General features: G+C 42.9%; 1 protein-coding gene across 3 annotated transcripts in view; it reads left to right on the top strand.

The window, feature by feature from the left end:
* The first annotated feature begins 1,450 nt into the window (after positions 1-1,450).
* ZNF512 (zinc finger protein 512) overlaps positions 1,451-18,149 on the top strand; it is a 30,194-nt gene continuing 13,495 nt past the window's right edge. Inside the window, exons 1-6 of one of the 3 annotated variants that reach the window (XM_080916357.1) lie at positions 1,451-1,531; positions 2,063-2,121; positions 15,820-16,007; positions 16,707-16,820; positions 17,086-17,169; positions 17,843-17,967. In XM_080916357.1, coding sequence (XP_080772483.1) covers positions 1,502-1,531; positions 2,063-2,121; positions 15,820-16,007; positions 16,707-16,820; positions 17,086-17,169; positions 17,843-17,967 — 600 coding nt within the window. In that variant the 5' untranslated portion in view covers positions 1,451-1,501. Of the gene's footprint in view, positions 1,532-2,062; positions 2,122-2,162; positions 2,221-15,819; positions 16,008-16,706; positions 16,821-17,085; positions 17,170-17,842; positions 17,968-18,149 lie in introns of all 3 variants that reach the window. The other 2 variants (XM_080916358.1, XM_080916359.1) reach the window with 2 other exon arrangements.

Here is an 18,149-nt window from a genome sequence, read left to right as displayed (position 1 = left end):
GAGCCATTGCAGTCCCTGCCAGAGATACAGTCTTAGCTCCTCTGTAAGAACCTACCACAGTCTTTCTGACAGGAGCCATAACAGTCTCTTTAAGGGAAGAGGTCACAGTCCCTCAAGGAGGCGCCCTTGCAGTCCCTCAAGGAGATGCCCTCAAAATCCCTTGGGGAGTATCCAACACAGTCCCTCAGGGAGTAGCCTTCGAAGTCCTTCAATGAGAAGTCCTCAGAGTCCCTCGAGGAGAAGTCCTCGCAGCCCCTCAAGGAGAAGTCCTCACAGTCCCTCGAGGAAAAGTCCTCACAGTCCCTCAGGGAGGAGTCCTCACAGTCCCTCAAGAAGTCCTCGAAGCCCCTCAGGGAGGAGTCCTCACAGTCCCTCAGGGAGGAGTCCTCACAGTCCCTCAAGAAGTCCTCGAAGCCCCTCAGGGAGGAGTCCTCACAGTCCCTCAGGGAGGAGCCCTCATAGGCGCTCAGGGAGGAGCCCTTGTAGACCTCTAGAGAGAAGAGGATACAGTTCCTCTGTGAAGAAGAGTCTACACAGTCTTTCCGGGAGGAGCCAACAGAGTCCCTCTTCTCTGAGATGCCCCAGTCCCTCAAAAAGGAGCCATCTCAGTCTCACGCGGAGGTCATTAGACAGTCATTCAGAAAAGAGCCATGGTAGTTTTTCTGAGAGATCCTTTTCCATTCCTTCTGACTGGAAAAGACACAATTCTGGAATAACCCAGCACACTTCCTCTAAGTCCAAGCTATACAAGCATTCTTCCAAACTCATTCGCAGTCATTCTGAGAGAAACTACAGTCCCTCTGAAAGCAGACACAGTAATTCCGAGAGGACGCGCCGCAGTCACTCTGAGAGGAACCAGCAGGGTCACTATGAGAAACTCTATCACAATCCCAAGAAGAGGTTCAAGCATAATTCCCCTAAGGAGAGATCCAGATGTAGCTTGACTAAAGAGTTCATGTCTTCCAGGGACGACACCAAAAAACCCAAAAGCTGGACAAGCTTGGAGGCATGAAGTTAGTGGATAACGAAGAGATCTGCCCCTATTAAGTGTATTTTTGCTCACCTCAGCCTGCACCCTCACCAATGAATCTAGGAGGGAAGGGGAAGAGAATGGGTCTGTAATTTAAGACTAATAAAGGGCGATTTGAACTCCATTTGCATCTGTCAGACCACTTGTGGGATGGGTGGGACTAGGTGTGCAAACGCAGGTTCACAAGGACTCCTTAGATCTTCAGACTCCTCCCATTTGCTCCAACCCTCTCGCCCCGACGGCCTCCCTTCTCCGGGGTCGTGAGGGGGCGGGGTCTCAATGGAAGCCGGAGAGGCTTGGTCACGTGACTCCTCTCCCGCAGCAGCCCCCTCGGAAGCCGCTAGGCGGAAGTAGATGTTCAGAACTGGGCTAGTCGCCGCCGAGACCACATCCGGGAGAGGCGAGGAGAGCGGAAGTGGCGTTGGTCTGGCCGGAGCCCTTGGGTGAAATTGTTAGGCGTGGAGGGGAGTGATGTCTTCCAGACTCGGTGCAGTCACCGCCGTGAGTTTCTTGGTGTGACCATTATACTTTAGAGATAGAACTGTCGAGCCGAGAACGCGCGGTCCTTTGCTTTTGTTCTGTACTCAGAGTTGTTTTCTTTCAGAGCCCATCGTAGGCCCCACCCTTTTATATCAGATTCACTTTCCCCCTTAGTCCCCGATTTTTATTTTTATTGCCTGTTTCTCGTATCTTCGGACTCAGTTCCTCGACAGATTGTAAATATTCTCTCAGCATCCCCAGTGCCTCCCGTTTCTATATACTATATACTAATTTTTTCCCCGTCTTTTCTTTTCGAGCCTTCATCTAGAATAGGGTTTTGAGAATGGGCAAAGATGAATCCTCTGGTATTGTCAACCCTTCTTTACATTGTAGAAAAATAGGATGGCACACGTTTCCTAAAAAGTGTTGCCTACGGTCCATTTGAAGTAGTTGCCCGGGACAGCTTCACATCTAGGCACAAGGGGGATTCATCTCTTTGTGGATGAGATTCAAAGGTCCCTAGCACTTACTCGTGTGCTTGTGATTTGCTAGACCCCGGGACCCACATCCTTTAAGCAGCAGAGGAGCACCAGGATCGTGGGAGCTAAGAAGTAAGTGAGGTTTTCTGAGGACATTTTTTGTAATTTTATAGGCAGTGCTGCTAAAGATGTTCCATGTCTGCACTGTGGAGCATCATAGCCACCAGACAGGTATGGTTTTTGGGCACTTAAGATGCAGCTTGTGCAATTGAAGAAATTCACAAATTTGATTTCATTTTAATTGACTAAAACTTCAATAGCCATCTGTAGGTAGTGGCTTCTGGATTGGACAGTGCAGATAGAAGTGTAGTGTGGGGGAAAGAAAACCTAGCTTGCAATAGAAATGGAATGTGTGTTTCAGTCAGTTGGTCCCCCCTGCATGCCCTCTGCCCCCACATCAAACATGGGTTCATAATTTGATGGACTTGGGGTGGAAAATATAAATAGCTATAACCAATATTTATATTTCCAAGCTACTTGGTTGCAGCACTGATTTATTTGGTATAATGAATGTGCTAAATTTTTCCAAGGCTAATGCAAAAGCAAAGATTTTATTAAGTTGGACCTCCCTGGTGAGTTCATTCACTTTCGATAAAATGTGTGCAATGTCTGCTCTGTACCAGCTGTGTAGTAGGTTGGGCACCCAGGCATGAAGACAGAGCTGTCTGTCCAGCAGATGAGGCAGGTAAGCATGGCAACACAGAACAGTGTAACAGGAAAAAGCTATTTTGTGAGGTAGGGGCTCACACTCTGGAAATCCTCTGTGACACTTAGATTGGCTTATAACTTGTAGTCCTCACGTGTCTGTCTCCAGAGTGCTGGGATCACAGACACGCGCTATCCTTGTAACCTGTGCACTGCTAATCAGTGTTTTTATAATGGAATTTAGTACCGAATTTGGGAAGCAGAGTGTTGATTTCAGTATTACCTGCATAGTCCACTCAGAGGCAGAGGCTTGAAGGTCAAAAACAATGCAGTTAGCTAGTGTATGGCTGGTTTAGTGTCAGCTTGACACAAGCTGGAGTTATCACAGAGAAAGGAGCCTCAGTTGGGGAAATGCCTCCATGAGATCCAGCTGTAAGGCATTTTTCAACTAGAGATCAAGGAGGGAGGGCCCAGCCCATTGTGGGTGGAGCCATCCCTGGGCTGGTAGACCTGGGTTCTATAAGAAAGCAGGCTGAGCAAGCCAGGGGAAGCAAGCCAGTAAGTGACATCCCTCCATGGCCTCTGCATCAGCTCCTGCTTCCTGACCTGCTTGAGTTCCAGTCCTGACTTCCTCTGGTGATGAACAGCAATGTGGAAGTATAAGCTGAATAAACCCTTTCCTTCCCAACTTGCTTCTTGGTCATGATGTTTGTACAGGAATAGAAACCCTGACTAAGACAGCTAGTGAGGAGTCCCAACCTCTTGTCCCAAGAGAACAGCATTTGAACTGATAGTAATTAGTTTTGTGTTGTTGGCATGGGCATGGTAGTAAGTGGAGGGTATTGCAGGAGCCAGGTCCATTAGGACACGTAAGGTGTTATTATGGTAATTATCCTGGAGGAGAAGGTCTCCTGTGAAGAGATAGATTGAGAGACCTGTGAAAATTGGCACCAAGACTATTATACTCAAACTTAAGGAAGAAAGAGAAATGTGTGAGAATCGTAACTGTCACAGACAGAGGAGAGTTAAGTGGGGCCAGAACAGGGTGTCGAAAGGTTTCTGTCTTTGGCAACAGTTGGGTTTTGGACTCCTACACCAAACTGGGAATTTGTAGAACGAGCTGTAACATTACCAAGAAAACGAATGGGTTTGCACTTATATGAAGAGCTGATCTAAAGAACAGATTTAAGAATTACCTTCTGTGAAAAATAACTGGGGACATGTTATTTTTTTTCTCCACAAGATGAATGCATTCATAAGCTTTTCTAGGAATTATGGTAAAAGCGGTGTATGTGAATGTGTATTGAGAAAATTGTTAAGCAGTGTGAAGTCAAATAAGTCCATCTCTTAACCAGGATTGATGGCATTGGGAGTGCTGACTTAAAACTCTTAAGGTTTATTTACGTGTTTGCTGTTGTTCTGACATGAGTGTGCACCACAGACCCATGGAGGTAAGAAGAGGCCGTCGGATTTCCTGGAACTGGAGTTGTGGGTGATTGTGAAGCTCCATGTGGGTACTGGGAATCAAAGCTGGGTCCTCTGCAGGAACAAGTGCTCTTCAGCATTGAGCCTGTCTCCAGAGCCAGGAACACTCATTCTTGATTATCTTCTTTGGAATTGCAAAGTTTGAGAGTTGATGATCTGAAGTGAGACCCAAAAAGAGAAGGAGCATGGACTAGATTATTCTTTAAAGATATGTCCAATAGGAAAAGACTACAAAGGATCCTGAGACTAAACAAAAGGCTTTTTAAAAAATAAAATCTCATATTTGTACTTAGAAGAAAGGGCTACAGAGCAGTGGTTTCCAACCTTCCCAATGCTGTGACCCTGTAATACAGTTCCTCCTGTTGTGGTGACCCCCACTGTACAGTTACTTGCTTTGTTTCTGCATAACTAACTTTGCTGCTGTTATGAATCATAATATAAATATCGGTGTTTTTTAGTGGTCTTAGATTATACAAGTTTAGAACCACTGGGCTAGAGGCTCTTAAAAATTCTTAATCCAGGCTGGAGAGATGGCTCAGCGGATAAGAATACTGACTGCTCTTCCAGAGGTCTTGAGATCAATTCCCAGCAACCACATGGTGGTTCACAACTATCTATAATGGGATTCAATGCCCTCTTCTGATGTGTCTGAAGTTGAAACAGTGTACTCACATATATAAAATAAATCATTTAAAAAAACAAAAACAAAACCTTAATCCAAAAAGGGTTGAAAATAGGCTAACCTCATCTATGATTAGAGGGTGAGATTGTCTATACCAGTGATTCATTAGAAAGTCATTAATCATAGTAAGCACTGCATCATACTGGAACATCTATGTAGATTTATGTTAAGGCAATACATGATTAGACTGGGAGAGGAGGTGGGGAAAAGGAAAGGAAACAGAAGAGGAGGAGTCAGGGAGTAAAACGGAGGACGGCAAGTGAGAAGGATTTCTTAGGAGGGGAATAGAGAGCGTAGTGGTAAATCTGCCCAAAATAGACCACAGTTTGTTTTCCTAACTACTGAGTTGTGTTTTCATTGAATGGGTTTATTTGGGTTGAAGAGGAAAATGCAACAATTTGGCGATTGGGTTGAAAAGGATATCACAGCACCTCTATTGTTATATCATTTAGTATCATTTGTAATACATAAAACTACCTTGGGTTGATAGATTATACAACATACTTTTTTGTTGAGTCTTTTCAAAATGAAAGGTAGTAACCTAGGCAAGACTCTTAGCCATCTTGACTTAATCGTTATATTAATCATGCTGGTCCTGTGAACTATGGATTTCCCCCATGCTCACGATTATTCATGAGACAGAAGGTGGAGATTTCCAAGTTCTGTTGATAGTAGAGAATTCTCCACAAGACTTTTCTAATAGGGACCTCATGGGATTTGTCTCTTAATGGTTTACTGGTGATGTCTTTATTAGAGATGGCTCTTACTGTTCGGGGGTCTGTCAGTTCCTATTATTAAGGTATAATTGGCATATAATAAATGCATTTGCTTCATATGCACACTATGTTCAATGTTGATATAAAAAAAGCTGTAAGATTGAAACCACAATAATAGGCATTTCTACAGCCCCCCCCCCTTTGGTGTTATTTTTCAAGACAGGGTTTCTCTGTGTATCCCTGGCCATCCTGGAACTCATTCTGTAGACCAGGCTGACCTCTAACTCAGCTCAGAGATCTACCTTTCTCTACCTTCTGAGTGGCACGGTTTGCACTACCACCACCTCCTGGCTCCTCCCAATTTTTTTAAGTATTTAATTTAATGTCTACAGGTGTTTTTCTTGCTTGTACATCTATACCATCTGTATGTCTGGTGCCCACTGAGGCCAAAATATGGCATCAGATCCCTGGAACTGGAGTTATAGACAGTTCTGAGATGTGATATGGGATGAGGGTGGGGGAGAGTTGAACCTCAGTAAACTGCAAGAGCAGGTACTGCTCTAAACTGCTGGGCCGTCTCTCCAGCCCCTCCCAAGTTTGTTTTTTTAAGATTTATTTTTATTATTTTAAATTGTGTGTCTGCTTTTGCAGTCTGTTCTTCCTTTACCCTGTCTCCCAGCACTGATGCCCTGTAACTGTACAAGGGGTTATATGTTCTATAATTTTATATAAATTAAGTCACATCTCACTCCCCTTGTCTTTAAAAAATTCTTTGCCAGAACAATAATTTTGAGTTGAAAGTAGTTATTCATTACCAAGTAGAATTCCACAGTTACATCACAATTTATGTATTTTATATGAAAATTTGGGTTGCTGGGCTATTTTTCATTTGGGGAATTATAGTAAAACTGTGAGATTCATGTTGTAATCTTGTGTAGACAAGTGTTTTCATTTCACTTGGTAGACACTAAAATAGCATCTAAATCCTGTGTTGATTGGGTAACATCACAGCATTATGTTTAATGTTTTTATTTAAGAATTATTTTCATACTATGTATTTGGATCCCATTCTTTCTCTTTCCAGCCTCTCTACCCACCCAACTCCATGTCCTTCATGTAAAGTCCCTTTGTCCTTTATCATCAGCAAATAAAGGTACTTTGACTTCTTCCTTTTCAGTTTGTGTCCCCTTGATCTTCTTTAGTTGTCTTATTGCTCTAGTAAGACTTTGAGCACTGTAGTGAAGATGTGGAGAGAGTAGACAGCCTTTTCTTGATCCTGATTTTAGTTAAGTTGCTTTGAGTCTTTCTCTATTTAAGTTGGTATTGGCTCTGGGCTTGCTGCCTTTATTATGCTGAGGTATGTCCATTGTATTCCTAAACGCTCAGACTTTCATCATGTAAGGTGTTGGGAGTTTATCAAAGGCCTTTTCTGCATCTGATGAGATGATGTAGTTTTTGTCTTTCAGTTTTTTATATGGAGGATTACAGTGACAGAATTTTGTATGTTGAACCACCCCTGCATCTCTAGGGTGAGGCCTGTTTGATTGTGGCAAATGATCCCAAAAACTCTTAGAATTCTGCACTAAACCATCAGGTTCTGGGCTTCTTTTAGTTGGAGGTCTTTTAATTATTGCTTCTATTTCATTAGGGGTCTGTTTAAATTCCTTATCTGATCTTGATTTAACTTTGTTAAGTTGTATGTATCAAGAAAATTATCTACTTTTTTTTAGTTGGGTTTTTTTTTGGGGGAGGTTGGTTTTTTGTGTTTTTTGAGAGGATTTTTTTTTTTTATAGCCCTGGCTGTCCTGGAATTCACACTGTAGGCCAGGCTGGCCTCGAACTGAGATCTGACTGACTGCCTCTGTCTCCTGAGGGCTGGTATTAAAGGCACGAGCCACCACTGCCTACCTGAATATGGGTTTTAAAGTATGGAGATGAAACTGGGATACTTGGACTTGGAGACATGGAGGCCGAGGGAGGATCTGAAGTTAGTCAGAGTGACCTATGGTTCCAGGGAATGCCTTTTGGGAGTTGGAGTCTGGGATAAAGCAATAAATTGGGGAAGAGGGAACTTAGGAGGGAAGATCTGTGTGATCAACTGGAGTGAAGACAGTGGGTTGGGGGTAGAGGGAGACTGCAGCAGATGGCTGCTACAGAACTGGGGATAAGACTAAGGGATTGGTTTTGGAAGAGCCAAGGGAAAGGTGAAGATCTGCAATTAACCTACCAGCTCCCAAGGTAGGAGTGGCAGAGGCCTTTGTGTGTGTGTTGAATATGTGCAGGTGCATGTACCTGTGTGTGTGTTTGTGTGTGTGTGTGTGTGTGTGTGTGTGTAAGCTAAGGTCCAAGATAGGTGTCCTCCTCTACTTTTTGAGACAGGGTCTCTCACAGAGCCTGGAGCTCAGTAAACTGGCCAGTGAACTTCTGGGATCCAGTTGAATCCTCCCCCTCCCCCAGTGCTAGAGTGATGGACAGATTCATCCACATCTGGCTTTTGTGTGTGCTGGGGATTTGAACTCAGGTCCTTGTGCTTGCACAGCAAACACTATCCACTAAGCCAGCTTCCAAGACTGCATCTGGGTTTCCTGATTTTAAGGATCCTACTTAAGAAACCTTTGCCTCCCATGATTGCAGAGTTCTCTTTCCTCTAGTTTGTGTGTGTGTGTGTGTGTGTGTGTGTGTGTGTGTGTGTGTGGTGTGTTTTGGTTTGGTTTTTGTTTGTTCATTTAAGATAGGATTTGGCCAGGAGCTTGCTATGTAGACCAGGCTACCCTCAAACTCATGGAGGTCAAACTCAGGGTCTTGTGCATGCTATTCGAGCCCTGGGCTATATATTCTTAGCCAAGGTTCTCCATTTAATGCTTATTTCAAAGAATCAAGAATTTCTCTCCCAGTACTAGAGAGATGGCTCAGGTTAAGAGCACTGGCTGCTCTTCCAGAGGTCCTAAGTTCAATTCCCAGCAACCACATGGTGGCTCATAACCATCTATAAAGAGGTCTGGTGCCCTCTCTGGCCTGCAGGCATACACAAAGATAGAATGCTGTATACATAATAAATTTTAAAAAATCCCCAAGTTTGTGCATTAAATTGTTTTTTCCTTTTTTGGTTAAGTTTGCTTTTCTTTTTAAGATGTCTTTAATGGAATCTGTATATCCTTGACTTTGAGTCCCCCTGGAGTGAGCAGTTAGAGCTTCGTGCTCCCTCTCAGGTGCTGTTACTTGTCTCACACCCTAGGATTAATTAATGCATCTCAGTCGCTCACCTTACATATCGCCAGTGTCCTTTATGATCTCATTTTCACCTAAATTCCTAAATATTTAAATATCTTTGTGTCTTGTGTTTCCTTTTATAACAGCCCTGACTTTCCTGGACCCATTTGCCTCTGCCTCTGGAATGCTGGGATTAACATAACATACCCAGCTTGTTTTAGGATATTTTACTACTTTTCGTTTCTAACTTGATTCTGATGCGGTCAAAAAAAAAAAAAAAAAAAAAAAAAAAAAAAAAAAAAAAACCCACAGGGTGATTTTTCCTCCCTTCAATAAAAATGTAGTAACATTTGAGCCCCAAAATAATCTCCATTTTGGTGAATACACAACATGAACATGAGAAGAATGAGTATCCTTAGCACAGTATTTTGCAAAAACTACTCACCATAAGGTATTCTGTAAATGCTAAAGACTAGTGATGGGGTTCGGATCATTTATTTCTTCACTGAAGTTTTGTCTTATTGTCCCATCAGTTACTGAGAGAGAGACACTGTTGTCTTTAAGCTTATGGGGTTGTGTCTGAAGCTCTGTTAACTAGATATTGCAACAGATTATTATGTCTTCTGAATAATTTGACATTTTGTCATTAGGAAGCAGTACTCTGTCCTGAAGTCTGTTTTGTCGAAATTAAAATAGCCATCAGGGTCATCTTGTGTTTGGTAATAGATTACATATTATAGTTTTATTGATGCATTATTTTAAAATCCACTGAATTTTAAAATGTGTATGTGTGTGCTATGTGGGTGTGTGCCTGTGAGTGCAGGAACCTGCCAAGAGCAGAGGCATCAGATCCCCTGGAACTGGATTTACAGGGGGTTGTAAACCACCTGATATGGGTGCTGGGAACCAAACTCAGGTCTTCTAGAGCTTAGAACATACTTTTAAGTCATGCACCATCACTTCAGGCCCCATGTGTTTTTTATGTATGTATGTGTTTTATTTACTGTTTATTTATTTATGTATGTATGTAATTTTTATTATGTATGTATATTACAAGTCACCAATAATAGATAGCATATACAAGTAGAATATCTTTGTAGTGACTCTGTCAATCTTAACTGGTACCTTAGTTAGGGTTTTACTTCTGTGAAGAGACACCATGACCAAGGCAACTCCTATAAAGACAACATTTAATTGGGGCTGGCTTACAGGTTCAGTTATCAAGAAGGTGGGAATGCAGCAACATCTAGGCAGACATGGTACAGGAGGAGCTGAGGGTTCTACATCTTCATCTAAAGACTGCTAGCCAAATGCTGTCTTCCAGGCAGCTAGGATGAGGGTCTAAAAGCCATACCCACAGTGACTCGCCCACTCTAATAGGGCCACACCTTCTAATAGTGCCACTCTTTGTGCTGAGCATATAAACACAGCTGGAGTGTTTAGCCCAAAAGCATTTGAATTAATATTAATAGGGTTGGATTTAGGTCTACTTTCTTATTGGCTCTCTCTCTGTCCTGTGGTTTGTTCCTGTAGTTTTTTGGGGGTCACTTGAATGCTTAGAATCCCATTTAAACTTTAGAGTAGTAGCTGGATAGATAACTCTGATTAAGAGTGCATACTGTTCTTGTAGAGGACCTGAGTTCAATTCTGAGCACCCACATTGGGGAATCCAATCCATCTGGCTTTCACAAATATATTGCATTTTCAAGTACATCCTACACAGAGGCACACACCCATATATACAGAATTTAAAAGAAATAAGAATCTTTATTTTTACTACAATATTAGGAGTTTGGCTAAGACTCTACATTAAAAGTTAAATTCAATGTTTCCTCTAGGAATTACAACATCTGTCCATTTTTTTCATAGTCTATTTAGAGTTAATGCTGCTTCTGCTTAAATGTAAAACTTCACAAACTCATAGGTTCCTTCCATTTCCTTTCACCTACCCTTATATAGTAGTTTTGGATGCGTTGTCTACATACAATCTACTTAAAACCTTATCAAACAATGTTAACAGTTTGCTTTAAATTACTTGTAAACTTTGTAAAAATGTTTTCCAAACTATTTGTGCAAGCATACATTCTCATACTGAGAATGCAAGATGTGTACCATCGTTCCTGTCTGTTGCTTTCTTTTTTCTTTTTCTCTTCTTCTTTTTCTCCTCCTGTTCCTTCTTCTTCCTCCTCTTCTTCCCATCTCCACCTAGGCAGAGTAACTCTGTAGCTCAGGATGGACCTGAACTTGAGGCAGTTCTCCTGTTTCATCCTCATAAGTACAGGGATAATAATTATGAGCTAATACATCTGACTGTCTGCTGCCCCTTCTCTCTTACCCCCTCTATTTAATTCATCTATTCTTGAACTGTCAAGATGGCTCAATGTGTAAAGGCAAGCCTAAAGACATGAGTTCAGTTCCTGGGAATTAAGTTTCTCTTTTTTATGTACTCCAGGACCCAGGAAAAAATGTCCACTTCTAGGGTGGATCTTCCTACCTCAGTTAACAAGGTCAAGGTAGCCGCTCACAGGCATGCCCAGAAGCTAACCTAATCTGGATAATCCATTACACATCGCCCCTTTTGTGATTCTAGATCCTGTCATTTGACAGTATTAATGATCAAAATGGTCAGCTTGATCCAATCACATCAGGCATATTTTTATCACATTATGTTGTTTATATGTGTATGTGCATGTGTGGTACATGTGTTGAGGTCAGAAGACAACTTGCAGGAGTCAGTTATCACCACCATGTGGATCTTGAAAATCAAATTCAGGTAGTTATGTTAACAGAAAGCAGCTTTACCTGCTAAACCGTCTTGCTGGCCCCCAACACATCAGTCTTAATCCACACTCTTCTATTTGTCTTAACAGGTTCATGCTGCCTCCTAACACAAAAATATACTCAGTCCAACTTTAAAAGTGTCCGTAGTCTTAACAGTTCTGAAACATCTAAGTCTTTTGTGACATTTCAGGGTATGTCTTAACTCTGAGCTTCAGCATGATTAAAAAAAATAAAAACAAGTTACATACTTAAAGCATGAAGGTGTACAAAGTAAACACTCCCAGTCCAAAGAGAAGAGTGGGAACATAGCAAAGACCAAAGACAGGACTGATATCCAGCAGGGCAAACACCAAATCCTGCATCGCTGTGTCCAGCATCTGGGGCTAATGATGCAATCATCTGGGTTCCAGGGGGCTTGAGTGTCTTCTTCCTCCAGCTTTGCCATCTGTAGTCCACATCTTCTAATGGAGCAAGCCCACTCTATGCCTCTAGCTTGCTTTCCTCTAGAAGTCCTGTGGTCTCCGTGTCTTCACTTTCACAACTTCACACAGTGGCATTGTGGGGCCTCTCAGGGAGCCTGGCCCTGCCATACATTGCCAATTTCAGGATGGATTTTCCCACTTCGATTAACCTAATTAATGTAATCCTTCATAGGCACATCTAGGTTAATCTAATCTAAAAGGCTCCTCACAGGTCTGCCCTCACTTCATTCTCCAGCCTCTGGAGTATCAACTCTCACAATTAGCTTACAAAAGACCAGAAGTAGTTACAAAAGATGGCTCTGGGACTGGAGAGATGGCTCAGTTGTTAAGAGTACTGACTGCTCTTCCAGAGGTCCTGAGTTCAATTCCCACCAACCACATGGTGGCTCACAACCATCTGTAATGGGATCTGATGCCCTCTTCTGGTGGGTCTGAAGACAGTGATGTGTACTCATATACATGAAATCAGTAAATAAAATCTTAAAAAAAAAAAAAAGGCTCTGTGGTTAAAGTGCTTTCTGTACAAATGTGAGAACTGGAATTTGGATCCCAGAAACCCATGGAAAGACTGGATGAGTTTGATGTAATTCCAGCCTCAGAAGGTAGAGGAGATAAAATTTCCAGAGCATGCTGGCTAACAGGAATAGCCATATCAGCTAACTCTGGGTTCGATTGAGAGACCCTGTCTTCAATTAATGAAGCGGAAAAGCAATTGAGGACTATTTCTGACATCAAGCTTGGGCCTTCATATGCATTAACACACATGTACACCCACATACATGGGAAAAAAAAACCCAAAAACATATATACAACACATGCACTCACACATGAAAAATGGAGAAAGGACTAAATCTGAGTTTACCAAATAGTAGACTTTGATATGGCATTTTCATATACCCTTAGACTCAGTGAATACTGGATTTTTCCTTCTGTGCCCTCATCCGGAACCAGCTCAAACTTTTTCACTTCCAGTAACTGCCTCTGTTTATTCATTCTTCAAACCTAAGTCTCCCTTCCATAGCATTATTGTCTTCCACTAGAGTGACTTGCTCACACATTCTTGCAGATCTCTACTTGGTAAGTTATTTGTCCAATAGTGAAATAAGCCAGTTCAAGCCAGATTCAATTATATTAAATGTAGGTTTATTGGCCCCAAGGACAGAGGGCCGGGAAGTCACCAAGGGAAGTGGGGGGGGGCATAGTTAGAGAAAGAAAGCTTTTGAACAAGAGAGTGGGGAGACCAAAAATGTCTGGATTATATAGGGAAGAACATCTGCAGAAAGGGCAGCCCAGCCCCTGGGCTGGAAAGTTGAGGATTGGGGGCAGGGTGTGCCAGGTAGGGACTGAGGGATGCTGGGACAACATGGAGGTCAGGTCTGCTTTGCTGTGTAAAATACGCATATAGTCCCTGTGTTGTGACCATAACCAAACACTTCTGAAACCAAAATCTTAATTTTTCTCCTCCTGAAGAAATATTATTGTAGGAACTTTTCACTGAAGCTAGAATTCTGAGTTGACAAATCCTTTAAGATTTTTTAAATGGGCTAGAGAGATGGCTCTGCTTTTCCAGAGGTCCTGAGTTCAATTCCCAGGAGCCTCTTAGGTGGCTCACAACCATCTCTAACAGAATCCGACATTCTCTTTTTGTGTGTCTGAAGACAGCTACAGTATATTCATATACATAAATAAAATAAATCTTAAAAAAAAATTAAACAGTGTTACGTGGCCCACTGACCTCTTGGTTTCTCTTCGGCATCCATGACCCTATGGGTCACTGTTCCCTGTTATAAAATGCTACTGTTCTGAAGCTAGGCTCTAGTTTTAAGACTTTTGTCTTTGTTTCATTAAGATGCATATTTTTCTTTGAGTAATCTTACAGTTAAGCTTCTTGAATCTTTCAATTTATGTCTGTCACCAAATTTTGTGTTTTTTTAACCAATTTTTTTTCAAAATTGTTGTCAGTGATTGGTTCCCATCTCTCCTGTGAACATGGCCTGTTTAACTGGAACTCCACTGTTTTAGGTTGCAAATGGCTGGAGCATTTGGTCCACATGCAGGGGCCTTCCAGGTGGAAACTGTGTCCCCAAAACAGAATTCCTGTTCCACTGAACCATTAGAGGGGCCATGCTTTCCATGTGTCAGGCCTAGCTCTCTCTGTGCCCCGGCTACTTGTAGCAAAGTCTCACCAAACCTGCATCCCTGGATCTCTGCTTGCTTTGTTTTCCAGAGAAGGTTTCGCTGTGTAAAACAGGCTATCCTGGAACTCACAGTGTAGACTAGGCTGGTCTCAAACTCAGAGATCCACCTGCCTCTACTTTCCAAGTACTGGAATTAAAGAAGTGCACCACCACTTCCTGGCTCAGTAATTTTTCTAAGTGAACAATGTGATTTAAAATATAAGCCCATTGCTCAGAGGAGAAGAGGGATGGGGGAAGGGTTGTGGGAGAGGGTGACCAGGAAGAGGGTAGTGAGCAGACCATAAAGAAAAGAGAAGGAGGGGGAGAGAGAGAGAGAGAGAGAGAGACAGAGAGACAGAGAGACAGAGAGAGAGAGAGAGAGAGAGAGAGAGAGAGAGAGAGAGAGAGAGAGGGAGGGAAGGAGGGAGGGAGAGAAGTAAGTCTGATTCCAGCTGTTAGGATGATGGTTTTGTACACTATGTGTTCAGATGCTGATTTCTGTGCCCAGAGATTTGATTGCGTCTCCAGTCTCAATGTTATATAGAAATTGTTTTCTACCACTCAGATTGTTGAATAAAGTGCTGATCAGCCAATAACTGGGCAGGACTTCCAATCCCAGTTAGGGGGTCCCTGGGAGATGAAAGACACACACACACACACACACACACACACACACACACACACGCACGCACACACACACCACTTGCAGACAGACACAGAGGAGAGGTGTGGAGGGACGAGGAGGAGTCGCCATGAGGACACCTAAGGAACAGTGAGTCTGAGCAAGATGCAGACTCAGGTTCAGGTTGCAGGTATAGATCACGTGGCTGGGAAGTAGCCTGAGTGAGCAGAGTAGGATTAGAATAGATGAGTATCTACTTAGTTATAGGGCTAGCAGCGTGTTAATAAATGGATTAGGTCTTTGTGTCATTTTATTCAGGAGCTAAAATGGGCTAGAGTAAGTATAGAAACAACCTGTCGTTATTTGGGAGCAAGAGGGGTGAAGCAAACCCCTCAGAATTACTTTTACATTAGTTATTTCCCAGGATTTTCTGGCCACTTTACTAAGACAAGATTACATTGTTCCTAAACTGAGAGTTAGGGGTTGTGTTGCCTAAGTAGGTCAGGACTTATCAGTGCTGGGAAGGGAGACTGGAGGAGGGTGGGTCAGACCAGAATCCACAGACTATACTTTTCCTTTGTGCTGAGAAGCCTTTTGATTATGGCCCTTATATCAGAGAGGCAGGACAGATGGGATACATGAGGTTATACTTCCAAGGAGCTCTGTCACTTTGCCTGCTCTCTTTTCTGAGTAGTCGGGGAAGGCCTGGGCTGCAGAGGGACCAGTCGTGTAGCCTGCTTAATCTGACTGCCCTGGGTGTAAGAAGATTTATGTACACTGTGTTGGATTGACTTGTAGTTGTTAGACTGTTTAACCCGTGTTCTGTTTTTTGTGTATATGTGATTTATTTTTTGCTTTTTGTAAACAAAACAACTAGTCTTCATAGTTTTGCACAAGTTATTAACTTGGTTGTGTTTTAGGAAGTATCTGCAGTTTCTCGTCTGTGGTACATGTCTTTGTGTTGTGTCAGTAATAGGTCCCAGTGCTCCATAAAGGACAATAGCTTCCAGTACACTATCCCTCATGAGGACTCTTTGAGCGGCTCGTCATCCGCCTCCTCATGTGAACCAGTGAGTGATTTCCCAGCAACCTTCCGAAAATCTACCTACTGGATGAAAATGAGAAGAATCAAGCCTGCTGCCACTCCACAGGCTGAAGGTATTCATTTCAGATTCCCAGTTCTGAGACAGGAGAGTGGATCTAGTGCACTGTGATATCTTGGTGTGGTGGTTTATCAGTAGTGATTAGATGAGATTTTGTTTGACACAAGGCTTTTCACCAGGTGGCTCAGGCTCAGTGTCTGGTTCAAGCTAGCATCCAATATGTCATGACGCGCATTGGCCTGCAGAGTATGGGGGTTCACTACGACCACCTCGATCAAGCAGATGTTAGAGTCAGGCCGTCACACTTTATCTTCATGACTCTCCCTTTGCCAGTTCCACCAACCCTACGTAGCAACAGCCTTCTTCGTGGGATTTGATCCTCTCTTTCTTACTCTTATGTTTTCCTCTGATTTTGAGGATCTGAGGGCTGGGGTAATGGGTTACCGTGGCAATGTGTGCCAGAGGGCCACAGCCAGTGATTGATTTATAGCTGTCTTTGTTAAGTTCTGCTGCTGTAGGACCCAAACCATAGTCAAGAGACATGTTTAAGCATAAGGAAGATCTGATGGTTTCTGAGGGAAGACAATCTACAAGAGAGAGGGAGACTCCATGGGTTAAAAACAGTTCACACCAAGTTTCTCCAAGCCGTTCTGTGAGGGTGCATTTCGTGGTGATCTGTGCCTGTGGTATTGCGGTGAGTTTTTGAACTAAGCTGGAGTGGTCATTTACAGACTGTTTTGTTGTTGTGCATCAGGCACAGATGAAAAAGAAAAAGAGAAGGCCAAAGGGAAGAGGAAAGTCAAGCAGGAAGAAGATGAAGACTATCGCGAGCTTAGCGAGCTTCCTCAAAAGAAGCACAAGCTGTACGGTAGGGTCCTGTGCTGTCTCTCCTGTGGGAGACCAAGCCTCACCTTTAAGGCTGGAGGGAGAAAGCCTTTACTTTGGAGGCTTGATTGGCTTTAGAGTCCCTAGAATTTGAGTGTGGGAATTCTTTTCACCCGCCTTCTTGTACCCCTTCACTCAGGAGGTCAGGAAATTGAGAGAGTGGGGCCCAGTGTGCTGAAGAGAAGGGGAAGGAGACTTGTGAAGCTCACATGTCAGACTTCAGGTTTCTAAGCTTCCATCTTATGCAGGGAGGAAGCAGCGGCCTAAAGCTCAGCCTCACCCCAAACCCCAGGCTCGTCGGGTTCGGAAGGAGCCACCAGTCTACGCAGCAGGTACTCTTTGAATATCTGTTAATTCTGTGAGGGGACGATGTACTGGGTGAGGCTGTCACCTATTTCGTCCCCCTTCTTCTTCCCTTCTCTCTCTGTCTCTGAGAAATTACTCCCAGCATTTCTTCATTCCCATTGGGCAGGCAGCTACAACCAAGCTTCACCTGCAGTTCCTGGAGGCAGCAACTGCTGCTGGTTTGGAGGCCACACAGATTAGGTTTCGGTGCTGTATGCCTTCTGAGCTGTCTAGGTCTGTTTCTTGTACAACCCTTGGTCCCCTTATATGTAGACAATATTTATTACAATGAAGAAATTTAAAATGACATAAAAACATGTAGCATGGTCTCAGGCACATAGAAAACAAATCTCAGCAATTTTGTGTATCTCAGTATCTTTTTCTTACATTGTGGTCTGGAAAGTTCTCCCCAGTTTTGACTCATTCCACTGGACTTTGGAGTGAGCTGCAGATGCGTTTTTTTCATGGGGACATGGGCAGAAGTTTCTGAAACTTGACACTGAATGGAAAGAAGTTATGTTTGGAAGTCCTGTACTGCGAGAGTATATTCATTGTCACCTACCAAGACAAACCACTACACTATTTCCCTCAATTGTAGAGTTATGCTTTTTGTTTCTGAAGAATGCTGCAGATTACAGTGTTCTGTTCTTTCCATTGTAGGCAGTATGGAGGAAAAGTGGTACTTAGAGATCATGGATAAAGGCAGTGTTTCCTGTCCTACCTGCCAGGCAGTGGGGAGGAAGACTATAGAGGGTTTAAAGAAACACATGGAAAACTGCAAACAGGTTAGCCATTTTGTGGCATTTATGATGTTAGGATTTTTTTCTATCTCCTAAACTGTAGACTTCTGGTACTGTGTGCAGTCTATTATAGCCAATTAAGTGTAGCATTGTGCATTAGAGAAAACAGACTTTGCATGTACAGGCTTGGGTTTGAATGTTTATTTAATTTTACTACTAGTTGCATT

Source organism: Micromys minutus (assembly GCF_963924665.1).
Source record: "Micromys minutus genome assembly, chromosome: 1".
Taxonomy (NCBI): Eukaryota; Metazoa; Chordata; class Mammalia; order Rodentia; family Muridae; genus Micromys; species Micromys minutus.
The sequence above is the reverse complement of the archived record's forward strand: the minus strand, read 5'-3'. Positions and strand labels throughout refer to the sequence as shown.